Raw genomic sequence first — 14,249 nt, 5'->3', positions numbered from 1 at the left:
CACCTCTGTGGAATCTTCCCTCTAGCTTATTGCTCCAGGATCCAGCCCTGCTCTGGCCCAACAGCTTGTAGGCACCACTGCTGGGACACCTCAGGCCAAGCAAGTCACTGGGTGGGAACACAGCCTCACCATCAGCAGACAGGCTGCCTTAAGACCCCCTGAGCCTACAGCCGCCTCTGGACATGGCCTCACCCACCAGAGTTCCAGAACCCAGCTCCACTTACCGGGGGGCAGGCACCAGCCCCAGAATCCTCAGGGCCCCAGCTCTGCCCTACAGGAAGCCTGCTTTAGCCTCTGGACAAGCCTCACCCACCAGGGGGCAGACACCACATGCAAGAAAACCACAATCCCACAGCCTACAAAACCAGCCTGCCCACCAGCAGGCCAGATCCTACCTTGGGACCAGCTGGGCCTCAATCTTGCCCACTAGCAGGCCAACACAAGCTTTGGGACAACCCGGACATCATCACAGCCAATTTATCAGGACCTGCTCACCCCCACCACCAGTGATCTGACACCAGCTCTGGGACCCCTGAGCCCTGAAACCAGACTCCAGGATCCGGCTCTGCCTGCCAGTAGTCTGGCACTAACCCCAAGACCTGGCTTCGCCCACCAGTAGGCAGATAACACCCTGGAGTCTTCTAGATCCTGACTCTGCCCACCAGTGAGCCAGCACTAGCCCTGGGGCTCCCTGGAGTTCTGCAGTCAGCAGCCTTGTGACCAGGCCCTACTAACCAGCAGCCAACAGCTCCATACAAGGCAGAACCTGGCAAACAAAGAGACCAGGGCCAACTAAGCCTATCAGACACCCACATAGCCCGCCACAACAGAAGGAACCACACAGCCCCCACAGGGGGAACCCCTAGAGCACACAGCTTGGATGATGAGAGGGGCATGTACGGCTGGGATGCACAGGACGTCTCCTGCGGAAGGCCACTTCTCCAAGGTTAAGAAATATAATTCATGTACCAGATACCTAAAAATACAAACAGCAACTTAGGCAAAATGAGGTGACTGAGGAAGATGCACCAGACAAAGCAACAAGATTAAATAAATCTCAGAAGAAGCACTAAGTGAAGTGGAGATAGGCAATCTACCCAAGAAAGAGTTCAGGGTAGCAACTGTAAAGGTGACCAAAGAACTTGGGAGAAAAATGGATGCACAGAGCAAGAAGTGAGAAGTCGGGCTTCCCTGGTGGCACAGTGGTTGAGAGTCTGCCTGCCGATGCAGGGGACACGGGTTCGTGCCCCGGTCCGGGAAGATCCCACATGCCACGGAGCAGCTAGGCCCGTGAGCCATGGCTGCTGAGCCTACGCTTCCGGAGCCTGTGCTCCGTAATGGGAGAGGCCACAACAGTGAGAGGCCCGCGTACCGCAAAAAAACAAACAAACAAACAAACAAAAAACCACAGAAATTCTGATTCAGTAGGACTAGGTGGGGCAAAGAATCAGCATTTCCACCAAGTTCCCAGGTAATGCTGATGCTGCAGGGTGGAGTGGAAATTTGAAGAGCAACTCTCACTCTCAACACTGTAACTTCAGCATTGTTTGCAACTTTTATATAAAGCACATATTTCTTTAGTAACCAAAAACTAATTTCAAAGAATTGAAAAAAAAAAGAATCTTCATTGTCTTTTCAAGGACAAACAACAAAATGGGCCGGCTTTTGACTTGTGTTAATTCTTGATTGTTTTCATGATGAAGCTTATCAAAGCTACTTAATTATAAAAGAAATATACAATTGGGAAAAGTTTAAATATGGCTAAATAAGTCTGACAACCAATTTTGAATTTTTAAAAGTAAAAATCTTAGAAGGGCAAAATAACTAGAAAAATATGTGCTTTAAAGCTGTAAAAAGAAAAATCCATATTTTTACTATTTCACTTTTAGAACCACAGACAAGACTTTTAAAGTAAAGGAAAAAAAAGATTTTAAAAGTAATATAGCTCATTCCCTTTTCTCTTGGTGTGAGCCAGTGCTTGGACAGAGGGCATGACCCACTTGGTTGAGGCCGGTGGAGCTGGAAGACTTCTCACACACAGGCAATGAAGCAAAGAAGTAAACATATTAAGGGTCCCACCCACCCTTTCTATATTATTCAATTTTTTTTTAATCAGTGCATATGTGTTGCTTTGAAAAACATTTTTAACATTTTTTAAAATAATTTTATTTATTTATTTTTGGCTGCATTGGGTCTGGGTTGCTCTGCGCGGGCTACTCTTCATTGCAGTGCGCGGGCTTCTCATTGCAGTGGCTTCGCTTGTTGTGGAGCACGGGTTCTGGACACACGGGCTTCAGTAGTTGTGGCATGTGGGCTCAGTAGTTGTGGCTCGCGGGCTCTACAGCACAGGCTCAGTAGCTGCGGCGCATGGGCTTAGTTGCTCTGCGGCATGTGGGATCTTCACGGACCAGGGCTTGAACCCGTGTCCCCTGCATTGGCAGGCAGAATCTTAACCACTGTGCCACCAGAGAAGTCCGATATTTTTAACATTTTTTAAACAGGCACTGCATACTCACCAGTGAGCAGCAGGAGAACCTTTAAGGTCTCTGATTATGTTGCCACTGAAGTCCATTCATCCCACTGTTTTGCAATTTTCATTTACTTTTTGAGTCCCTCTTCACGCTATGAGTCCTCTGAAGTCAGGGTCACCTCCAAGCCTAGCCCATGATATTATGGCAAAGAAGTGATGTGGTCACTAAACCCATTCTCTATTGTCCCTGGGCACACAGATGATCTATATTTTCCTTACCTTTGTCATTAAGTTGGAGCCAGGTGACTTCATTTTGTCAATGGAGTGTAAGCGAAAGTACTTTATACTATTTCCAGAACTGGGCCATAAAAATCTGCCCATCCCTCTCTGCTTCTCCCCTTTTGTAGTAAACTTGGAGGCCTCTTGTGGAAAATGGCGGCATTACAAGATAGAAGAAGACTTGGTCCCTGAATGGGTGCATGAAACAGCCTTCTCCAACACATTCACACTCATCCCACTGCTGGCCCACACTGGACTGTGACATGAGCCAGAAATAAACCTTCATGTAATGAATCCCCTGAGATTTAGGGGTTGTTCATTATAGCAATGAGCGTAACCAGACTAATGTGGGTAGGAATTCAATAACTGCTTGAAAAATAAAGGACTTTCCTGTAGAGATCCTAGCAACAACTTGGCAAGTAGGCTAGTCTCCACAAAAACAAAGTAATCATTATTTCTTCCCAATTCATATTCTTCCCAGAAACATCTTGTTTCCTTAGATTGTTCCTAACGACAATTGTTATCACTTGACTTGAGGAGTTTAAATAGTGTTATTATTGATAACAAATACAGAACATTTTGAATAAATTACTGTCTTGGCACCTAAACATGAGAATTCAGCTGTTTCCTGTGAGATATACATACTTAGACCAGCTCAATTCATCCTTCTTCTAAAACATATACTTACAGATCACTTGCTATCTGCTAGGCCTGCCCTGCCCTGACGAGTGGAGGAGAGAAGATGGAAACAGCCTTCTAACCACAACAGCAAGAAGAATAGGGCAAGTTCCCCCAGGAAGAGCACGGTCAAGGCCACTGGACGGAGAGCGTGAAGAGGTGGGTCTGTCCTGCATCCAAATCATTTCGTGAACATGAGCAAGTCTCTGGCCCTTCCTGAGCTCCAGTTCCTCCTCAGTAAATAGCCTGTTTAGACAAATCTAAGGATGACACAAGCTGCACCTTCACAGAAAGCACCTCAGTCACATGATGCACGGACACGGCCTCAGAACCATTTCCAACACTAAGCGCCAGTCCACCACTAATCAGTGAAACCTGCTAGCCATCCCTGAATGAAGCATTTTCTAGGTTCCCATCAACCTTTTCTGTAATGAAAGTCAGAAACTGGGAGAAGGTCCCAAAGGGATCCACTCTCTGAACTCAGAAAGGTCTCAGAATAAAGGTTTTCTAGAGAAGCCAAGCCAGGCAGGACAGTTTTAGAGACAGCTCGCTGGGGGCTCCTGCGTTTCTTCTCCACGGCAGAGTGATTAAGGACACAGACTTGGGGGCCAGACTGCCTGAGTTTGAAGCCCGATTCCACTTATCAACTGTCAAATCTCGGGGGAGGAATGGATGCTTTTTGTGCCTCAGTTTCCTCAACTACTGATAAAAGGCTTAAAAGGGCTAATAGTCATGAAGCGTTTGGGACAGCAGCTATTGCGTATAGCAACCCTTAAAGTATAATGCTTGTTAAATAAATGATCTGCTGAGCACCGTGACACTTCTTCACCCCAGGGGACAGTGAAAGGCTGGGGAGGAGGTAGAGAGACAAAGGTTCTGCTGAAGAGCTTAAGTGAGGATTTCTTAGACCTGATGTGGGGGCTCCAGACCTCATCCTGTTGCCCCAAATCCCCTCCAATCTCCAGCCCCCAAACAGCCTTGTTCTGAGGCCAGGAACCAGAATTGGGCACAGGACACATCCCAGCCTTTGAGATCTTTCACTGAATCTGAGACAGTCTCCTCTACCACTGTGCTCATGGTCGCCCTACGACTAAGGAAGAGCTTATATCAAAGGGTTAAACGTACTCCCACTGGGGATGGAGGTCAATTTCCTCCCTGAAACTTAGCTCTCTGTGCTTCCTTCACTCCACCCTCAACAAACGCGCAGGATATGAAATTGCTGAGAAGTCTATTTTGAAATCTTAGTTCCCCTATTTAAAAAAATATATGTTGCCTCAATGACCATTTCTCAAAACTTCCTCAGCCCAGGAGCCTCCGAAGCCCCTACCAGGCCAGCTCTCCTCCCGCAGCCACTCCCTTCACAGGAGGATGAGGGTCTGCATGGCAGCCACAGCCCTCCCCCTCCTCCTTGTCCTCATCTCCGTCGCCCTGGGGTCCAAGACTGAATCCGATTCAAGTGAGTGCAATACCTTCCAACCTGGTTCTTGTGGGTAAACAAGCACGAGTAGGGTTGCCGGGGATACAAGGAGAAAGGGGCTCTAGAAGGAGGTCTGGTGTCTTCTTTTTTGTGTTATTGAAGTATAGTTGCTGTACAATGTTATATAACTTACAGGTGTACGATAGAGTGATTCACAATTTTTAAAGGTTATACTTCATTTATAGTTATAAAATATTGACTGTATTCCCCATGTTGTGCAATATATCCTTGTAGCTTGTCTTATACCTAATAGTTTGTACCTCTTAACCCCCTACCTCTACTTTTCCCCTCCCCACTGGTAACCACTAGTTTTCTCTCTATATCTGTGAGTCTGCTTCTTTTTTGTTATATTTACTAGTTTGTTATATTTTTTAGATTCCACATATAAGGGATATCCTACAGTTATTTGTCTTTCTCTGTCTGACTTATTTCACTTAGCGTAATGCCCTCCAAGTCCATCCATGTTGCTGCAAATGTCAAATTTTCATTCTTTTTTATGGCTGAGTAGTATTCCGTTGTATGTATATAAGGTCTTGTGTCTTCCTCACCCTGTGCGGGATGAGTCCCCTTCCTGTCAATGCCATGTGCCTGGCAGTGAGGCCAGGCTATCTCTTCACTCCCTCAATTCACCTCTCTTTGCCATTAAGCAAAAGACTGGCTCATCCCATTTGGGGTCATTATCCCCAGGGAGACTGAGGAACAGTATTTGGAGCCTGTCGAGGCCACTATGTCCATTTACCTCCTGGGATTTGCACCCAGGCTGCTTCCAGGGTCCTCCCTACCCCACGAGTGCAGCATCTTTTAGTTATGTGGTAGGGGGAAATGCAACAGTTGGGGGTGTCCCCAGGCCACCTTTTTTCAGCTTATTTCTTAAGATGAGCTGCCTTTACAGCAGCCAAAACTATTCCTCACTCTGCAATTTTACTTTATTTCCTTTTCAGAAACTGAAGGGAAACATAGAAGGCTGTTGAAATAAAACTAGACTAAAGTTGACGGAATCTGGACAGTTTGATTTGCCTCTCTGAGAATTCACTCAGACAGCTCAGAGGAATGCAGTGGCAGTGGTTCCCGGGGACCAGCGGGTCCCTTATTTCACTCTTTGGGGAGTGAGGATGCTGCTGGCAATGGTGCTGGATAAGAGGACCAGCCCTTCCCTTTCCACCCAAGCACCCGGTCACTGTCGGTGACCCCGAGGTCATCGCTGTGCACACCCACATTTCTGTCCAGGTTGGTCACATAACATGCACAGCCCCAATCACTGCACCTGCTAACTGCAGGGTCCTTGATCTGAAACGCCCTTCCTGCTACCCCCATAATTCAATCTCAGTGTGACTTTGCTGTCACCCCCTTGCACCTCCTGTAAGAGTCATGAAATTTCAGAATCAAAAAATAACTGAAAAATAGTGATTTTTTAGAAAGTGTTTTAGATCAGGAAACCTTCTCTTCAAGCAAAATCTCACACAGGAGGCCCAAAATGTAAAACAGACCAAAAGGCTGATGGGGTCTTATACCCAAGACTGAACTCCCAAGTGCATCAGTGCCTCCAGGAAACTTCATGTAAAGACCATCAATCCAGTTAACCGCCTCTTCACAGATGGGGAGACTGAGGAGGGAATGAGGGGTGAGGGCCGCAAAGCCAGCAGAGGTGAGGTGGGGTGTCCTGCAGATCTGGGTGTCCTGGCCCCCGGGCCATTGTCTTCGGGGCTTGGTATGGGCATCCTGCCCTCTTTGCAGGGAACGGGCAGGATGGGGACACTGGGAGGGGCAGGGTCTGCATTCCCAAATGGCATGTATCCCAATCCCTGTTGGGATTTCTTCCCACATCCTTCCTTTTTGGAGCATCTCTGCCAGCTGCCCCCAGGGATGGCGTGGGCTCGCTGAGATCTGGGCTTTGCTGCTCTTCCATCTGGAGTTCAAAGTCATCAGCCAGTCCTTCTGGGGTAGGGATGTGGGGGTGGAGAATGGAAAGCAGAGTGATCACTAATGAAGGAAGAGGGAAAGGGGAGCCCCGGGAAGAGTCTGAAGGGGAGACCAGAGGACTGAGTTTTTTCTACAGCCCTCTCTTGGAATTCTGGGGGCTGTCCCCTCCTTCCTTCCCTCTTCCACCTGCTCGGGGGCAGAGGCAGCCAGCAGCTGTCACCTTTAACAAATGTCCCGATCTGGGACTTCCCTGGTGGCGAAGTGGTTAAGAATCCGTCTGCCAATGCAGGGGACACGGATTCGAGCCCTGGCCCGAGAGGATCCCACATGACGTGGAGAAAAAAGCCCGTGAGCCACAACTACTGAAGCCCGTGCGCCTAGAGCCTGTGCTCCGCAACAAGAGAAGCCACCGCAATGAGAAGCCCGCGCACCGCAGCCAAGAGTAGCCCCCGCTCGCCGCAACTAGAGAAAGCCCGCGCGCAGCTTTCTCTAGTCTCTCTTTCTTCGCGTTGCGAAGACCCAACGCAGCAAAAAATAAACAAATAAAATAAATAAGTTTATTTAAAAAAACCAAACAAACAAGTGCCCTGATCTCAGCTTCCCTCCATGCTTTCTCCTCAGGAGGACCTTACCCCCCCACCGAGTGCTGCTACAGCTACCTGACCCGGCCAATCAGGAAGCACTGGATTTCACGCTATTATGAGACCGGCGGCCTGTGCTCCAAGCCTGGAATTGTGTAGGTGGCACCCATACACCACACTGGGGGAGGGGGAGCCAGCAGGGTCCGGGTAGGGGAGAGGAGGGCAGGGAGAACACAGAATGGGTGCTCCCCAGGGTGCTTCTCAGGAATGTCCACGCAGGGAGAGGCAGTCGGGAGGGAACCTGGGGGCTTCTGGGCTGTCTGGGGCCCGCTGGGGCCAGGAGGAAGCTGGTGCCATGGATGGGGAGGTGTGGGGGAGGGGAAGGGAGGCAAGGGGCACTTCCTGGGTGGGGACACCGAGACTAGATGGGCCCAGGGGCCCTGAGGGGCTGAAGGGCATGCCTCAGAAAGGACGCTGGCCCTGGGCTACCTCTCACTAAGGAAGGAGAACCAGTCTGGGTTGGATGAGGAATTTGTGAGGAAGGGAGGATGGGCTCTTGCTTCCTGGCTGCTGGACCCTTGGTTTGTCATCCTTCTCCCCTCTTGTTCCACAGCTTCATCACCAAAAATGGCCGTAAATTGTGTGCCAACCCCAGCGATGACTGGGTCCAGGACTATATCAAAGGAGCTGGAGGAGATCTGAGTGACCCAGAAGTAGCGGAGAAGGACACAGCTCAGAATTTAAAGAGATGGGGCTGAACTCCACTCCCAATTTAGCCCCAGACACCTCCTGGGAGCTGCCCTGCCTTGAATTAAAGACCATCATGCCCTTCCCTGCACTCGTTCATTTCTACTAAATTGCCCATTGGCAGTAGACTTGAGGACACTGGTGAGTCCAGCTCAGGGTGGCACTCTCAGCCTCAAGCATCACTCTGCAAAAGTTTGGCCAGAGCCTGGTGCCAAAAAATGGGTCAGGTCTCCGATGGAGGTAGAGGAAAACTGAGCAGAAAATGAGGAAGACAGTGTAAAAGCTACCTTTACACAATAACAACCACAATCATAACAGATTCCATTTTTGTAGCGCCGTCTATATTCTAAGCACTCTGCTAAGCAGTTTGTGTGCATTATCTTATTTAAGCTTCACAAGTGTAAAGCTAAGAATTATCACCTGATTTTGCAGGTAAATCTTCATAAAGGCCTCTCTATAGCAAACTCCATAGTCTTTTTCTGGGCTGGTCTCAAGGCCTCTGTTCCCTGCTGACTGGGATAGGAATGACTCATGGAAATATTTTATCCAATTCTTGCCCATCCACTTACATACATCAGGTTGCACTCTATTGTTTTACTCAGTTTTGTGTCCTGCACAAGGCATAGCAAAAAGCCTGACCCACACCAGGTGCTCAGGAAATGGATAGATGGATGGATGGTGGATGGATAGTCAGATGGGTAGATGGATGGATGGATGGATGGTGGATGGATGGGTGGATGGATGGGTAGATGGATGGATGAATGGATGGTGGATGGATGCGTGGATAGATGGAACGATTCAGGAGTCCAGAGGAAGCTTATGCTCCAGGAATAACACTCAACTGCCCCCAAAGGGGGGGATGCCCCCATCTTCCAGGTTCAAGAAGGAGCTCTGCATACAAAGAGGAAGAGCACATCCAGTGTAGGCACTATGACCACCCTTCCTGGCCTCCAGCCCTCCACAGACAAGGGCCAGGAGGGTGCCTGCACACTGAAGGTATAGCAGACTTCCTCAGACCTTCTCTCCTCCATAAACAGAGGTCAATGGGGTATCTCACACACGTACCCTCCCTAGCTTCATAAAAAGCCACAGCTTCACCACCACTGACTGTCTTGAACACACCAGGACTAACTGCATTGTATGTTTTTTTCCTGTTTATAAGCAGTCATGCCAAACAGCAAGCCCCACAGGTATCTTCATAGTCCTTGTTTTTCCCCTGCCTCCCTCTACTCCCATCTCCTGAAACACTCCCTCACATCTCTAAAACTCACAGTGCATCAAAGGCAAAATCCCCTGTATCTTTCATTTCTTCTCTGCACGCTGCCTTCAGCCTGGAACAGGGCTCTGAGGCAGTCTGAAGAGCTAAGATGCTGAGGGGCAGGTCCAGGCTTAGACAAAGGTGGGGGTGGGCCGCAGCTGGAACTCCGGACCCAGAAGCAGGTTGTCAGGTTCATGAGGTTGGGGTGGCCCTCTGCTGGCCATGATTGGCCATGGTGGCAGATTGAATTAACCCACACTGAGGGCACCCAGAAGGGATCAGCTAATTAGACGTAAAACTGGTTCCGAGTCCAAGGTCCAAAGAGATAAATGAGAACATTGATAAATAAGCCAAACATTTCAGCAACAAACAGGGGCCCAAGGATCAGGCACTGTGGGGGCTGGGGGGTGGTATTTGTAGCATAATCTGTGACAAGAAAGAGTGTGAGCTCAATCATGTGTCCTTGGCGGGGGTGGACACACATCCTTTTCCGAGGGCACTAACCCTACCCTTGCCTCGGTCTGTGTTCTCTCTAATCCGGCTTTCTGTTTGCCCTCCCAAAGACCGATCACCTGGGGAAATAGTCAGTTCAACCCTCCTCCCTCCTCCTTCCCCAACATAGAGATGGGGGCAGGGAACATGGTGAAACCGCACGGATCTGGTTTTCAGGACTGCCTATCTGTCTCCTACCCATGTGACCTTGGAGAATTTATTTAACCTCTCTAAGCCTCAGTGGCCTCATTTGCAAAATGGGAGTGAAAATCTCTACTCCCCGCTGGGAGGATTAAGTGAAGTGGGGCTTGCCAGGTGCTGACACATGGCACGTTCTCCACACTTCCCTTTCTCTCTTGTTTCCTTCACACGGATTCAAACCTTACCGAATTCAACTCTGCTCCAGACCCCGCCCTCCACCGCCCTCCGCTTCAGCAAACACCGAGGGAGGGGCCGTTGTCTCTCCTCCTCCGCCCGCTAAAGTGGTCAGAGTCCAGAGAGCTGAGGGCCCAGCGTGGATGGCCAGGAAGGAGACTGTCTCCGTTCAGCCTCCAAAGCCCAACTGCCCCACTGAGAGGATGATGGTCTCCGTGGCTGCCTTCTCTCTCCTCAGCTCACCATTACTTCTGCCATTCACAGCCAGCCAAGTGAGTCCACCTGTCCCTGAAGGGCGGCACTGAGAAAACGGAACGGGGCAGCGGGCAGCGAGGTGTTGCTAAGAGTGCTGTCAGGTCTCTGTCACCAACCCCGGGGCCTCTCCCCTCCTGCACACAGAGCTGCTGCCTTCAAACTCTTCGCTTTGTAAGTAGAGCTGAGCTGTGGTCCAGATCCTTCTGGGGTTGGGCAGTTTCAGGAAGCTGGGTCAAGGTTACATCAGGAATCCCAAAGACAGACAGCAGGAATGATCATTTAGGAGGAAAAGCCAAGGAAGAAGCAGAAGAGATAATAAATGTACGCAATGAGGAGGGAGGCAAGGCAAGTGGATGAAAAAAGCCATAGATCCTCTGGGAGGGCAGGATGAAGGGTCAGGGATGAGTGATGTTTGAGGCTAAGCCCAGGAACGGGGAGTCTGAACCTAGACACCCCTTGCTCGCAGTGTCTGTTGTAGTTTGCTGGGACTACCACGGCAGCCAAAAGAAGTCCTGGTGGGATGCCCACGTGTACCATTTGTGGGTTTCTGGGCCCCTATCTCCATCCTCCAGCCTAGGACTAAATAAAGTCTGGAGAAAAGAGAAAAGGGGTTGAAGGAAGTTGAGAGGTTTTGGAACTATGGGATGCTTGGGACCTATGGAGAATGGGGCTTGTTTTGCCCACCCCCTAACCCTGCTTCTACCATCATTTATGAGGGCTGGTGACAGGGACGGGACCAAGGCACTCAGGCCTTCTACATACCCGCCTCCAACTGCCCCAGCCCTTCCTTTGTCCCTAAGGCTGCCCTTGGCATATAGTCTGGCCAGATTCTGCCTGTGTAAACACTCAGGGGAGAGAGGGTCACACACACCATGTAATCTGCCCACACGCTCTCAGGGTGCCCCTGGTCTTTGTAAACGTTGCCTTGAGAACCAGGGCCACTGTGGGTAGAGGTGCCTCTGGTGGGTGGGACGGGGCAACAGTGCCCTTCGGGAAGGTCAAGCAGGAAGAGAAAATGGCCCACCCAAAGCACGGGTCAGGCAAATGATTCTCTCGAGAAGTCTCAGGCTTTGCCACCAGCTGGAAGCGAGGGTCAGGGATTTGCACTCTGCAGGTTTGGGGGCCGGGTGAGGTGATATCCCCAACTGATGAGCAGTCAGGGGAGCCCAAGGGAGACACAGTGATAACCCAGCCGAGTCTCGTATCCTGCGAGCGTCAGAGAGGGGGAAAGAGCCAGTTCCAGGCCAGAAGAGTGGCCATTACAACCATTGGCTCTTCATTACAGCGAGCGCTGAGTCTTCCTGTGCCAGACTCTGAGTTAAGGGCTTTACAAGCATTCTCTCAACTAATCCTCACCACGATCCTAGGACGTAATTTTTTACCCTCGTTTAATGGGTAAAGACACCCAGAGATTAGGAAATTTGCCCATGATTCAAGTCATTAAGTCGAGACTCCAGCCCAAGCTGTCTGACTCTGAAGCCTAAATATAAGCCTTTTCCTCCTGCCCTGACTTCTGCCCATCTCCCCATCTCAGCCTCCTCCCTGACCTCAGCCTCTCTGGTGCCTCTAGCACAGAATCCAGGCTCCCTATCACAGCTGAGAAGAGGTGTGGCCCTCCCCTCCCTCGTCAATATCCTCCCTTCCTACATCTTCCTTCCCACCTTGCACTGCAGCCTCCTGGAACTGTTCCGTCCCCCCAGACACACTGGGCTTCCCCCACCTCAGGCCTCCATACATTTCTTTTTTCCAGATCCCACAACTCCTCTGTCTGCCTAAATCCTAATCATCCTTCAGGAATCAACTCAGGCACCACCTGCTGTAGGACTTCTTCCTCAACCACCCAGGCTGGGTTAGGCACCCCTCATTCTGTTCCCATAGCATCTTGTGTCAAATTCTACTCTATCCCAGACCACGTTCTATTGTAGCGTTTATCTTTTCACTTTCCCTTTTTACCCAGACTGCTCCGTAAGGTACACAAGAGCAGTGACTGTGTCTTCCTCATGTTCTGAACCCCATAGAGCCTGGCGTGTAATAGGAGCTCAATATGTGTTTGCCAAGTCAAGTTCATCAGCAAATATGATTACCCCAGTCCTCTGTACTTGGTGACACTCAGTCCAGAGGCTGAAGGTTCTACAGAAGGTTCAGCTTTTTCACTTTCTCCATTATCCATCAGGCTACCATCAGTCCCTGCTGATAAATGGCTTTGCCATCAGAAAAGCAGAATGCAAGAGATGGGACATGGAAGTGGGCAGCCATGGGCTCCCTCTCTACCTCCTTGGCTCAGCATTCAACGTCATTCCCTCAGAAATTCCTGAGTCGGTGAACCCTCCACCCGCCTGCTGCCTGAAGTATCATGAGAAAGTATTGCCAAGAAAAGTGGTGGTGAGATACAGAAAGGCCCTCAACTGCTACCTGCCAGCAATCATGTAAGCACCGCTCTGCAGACATTTCTATGGAGAGGGAAGGGGAGCCCAAGGCTGGAATGGGGTGCACAGAACCAAGTCTCCATGCTAGAACAGGGGAACAGTGGTTAAGGGCCTGGGCTTTGACTCTCACAGGACAGGCCTGGGTTTCGTTCTTGATTTTTGCCACTTATAGTTGTGTGGCCCAAGAAATGGTGGCCATAATGAAACCCAAGCCTGAGGGTCTAGGCTGAGTGGGGAAGGGGCTGAATGAAGAGATGAGGTCTAGAGGCCAGAGAGGGAGGCCTTCTGAGGGGACCCAGGTGGGGGAGGCCTAGGGAGGTGGTACAGGGCATGAGGCAAGCCCGCTGTGAGCTAGAAGTGTCGACTGGACCCCCAACATACTCTATGACCCATGACAGTCTAACTCTGCCTCCACAGCTTCATCACCAGAAGGAAACGAGAGATCTGTACCAACCCCAATAACGAACGGGTCCAAGAATACATCAAGGATCCCAGACTACCTTTGCATCCTTCCAGGAAGTTGGTCTAGGTTATTAACATTATTCGATCTGAGAAAGGTCAGCCCCAGATCCTCAACTGCCCATGGTGGTCAGGCCTCAATGGGAGCCCAAGTTTGGGGGAAAAATGGTGCAACCCTGTGAAAATGCAGGCAGCCTTGTGGTCTGAATGACAGAGTTACATTCAGAGAAGCAGGCCAGTGATCCCACAAAGTAAAGTTTCAAATATATTCTCAATCTCTGGAGGACATGCCAAAGTTAAGGGAGGAGAGCAGGGATACATTCTTAATGCACAGAAAAGCATCTTTCACATCCTCCTCCTTGCTCTGCTTTCAGATCCTCACATCACTCCAGCCGTTCTAAATGATCAGACCACCTCTGGCCTCTCACTCACTGAGACCCAGAGGACTCAAGACTTTTCCTGTCCACCCTTATCCCTTTTCTAGGTCTCTTTTTTCTTCTATTATCTTTTCTTTTAAAAAATAACTTTTTTCTTAGCAGGCCAGGGTGGGAATATTCAAATACTAGTGATTTTTGTCCCTGTTGCAGAGGTTTTGCTGGATCCCCTGATATCGGGTCTTCCCCAGGGTGACGTGTGTATAGACAGTGCCAAAACAGAAAAGGAGGTGTGAATCCCTAGCTCCCACTCTAAGCTTTGCATGGCAAGGGAAGGGCATTAGACCAGGTTGGGGATAAAAATCTTGATCTAAAATGCAACCATTCAATAAATAAAATTTGCTTTATTGCCAACTTGATTTCTAATTTCCTGCCTGCTTTCTGCTAGGGTGGCAGAA

General features: G+C 49.7%; 3 protein-coding genes across 3 annotated transcripts in view; 2 read left to right on the top strand and 1 right to left on the bottom strand.

The window, feature by feature from the left end:
• LOC132415251 (C-C motif chemokine 4) overlaps window positions 1-14,249 on the bottom strand; it is a 175,088-nt gene that overhangs the window by 118,778 nt on the left and 42,061 nt on the right. The gene's annotated exons all lie outside the window — the stretch shown is intronic.
• On the top strand, window positions 4,649-8,233 carry CCL14 (C-C motif chemokine ligand 14). The gene is made up of 3 exons (XM_059998497.1): window positions 4,649-4,883; window positions 7,446-7,560; window positions 8,019-8,233. Exons 1-3 carry the CDS (start codon window positions 4,796-4,798, stop codon window positions 8,161-8,163), a joined length of 348 nt encoding a protein of 115 aa, XP_059854480.1. The 5' UTR covers window positions 4,649-4,795; the 3' UTR covers window positions 8,164-8,233.
• On the top strand, window positions 10,402-14,233 carry CCL16 (C-C motif chemokine ligand 16). The gene is given in 3 exon segments (XM_059998496.1): window positions 10,402-10,549; window positions 12,706-12,958; window positions 13,376-14,233. Coding segments are annotated over 2 exon segments (441 nt in total). The 5' UTR covers window positions 10,402-10,549; window positions 12,706-12,770; the 3' UTR covers window positions 13,629-14,233.

Source organism: Delphinus delphis, chromosome 19 (assembly GCF_949987515.2).
Source record: "Delphinus delphis chromosome 19, mDelDel1.2, whole genome shotgun sequence".
In the NCBI taxonomy this organism is placed as follows: Eukaryota; Metazoa; Chordata; class Mammalia; order Artiodactyla; family Delphinidae; genus Delphinus; species Delphinus delphis.
The sequence above is the reverse complement of the archived record's forward strand: the minus strand, read 5'-3'. Positions and strand labels throughout refer to the sequence as shown.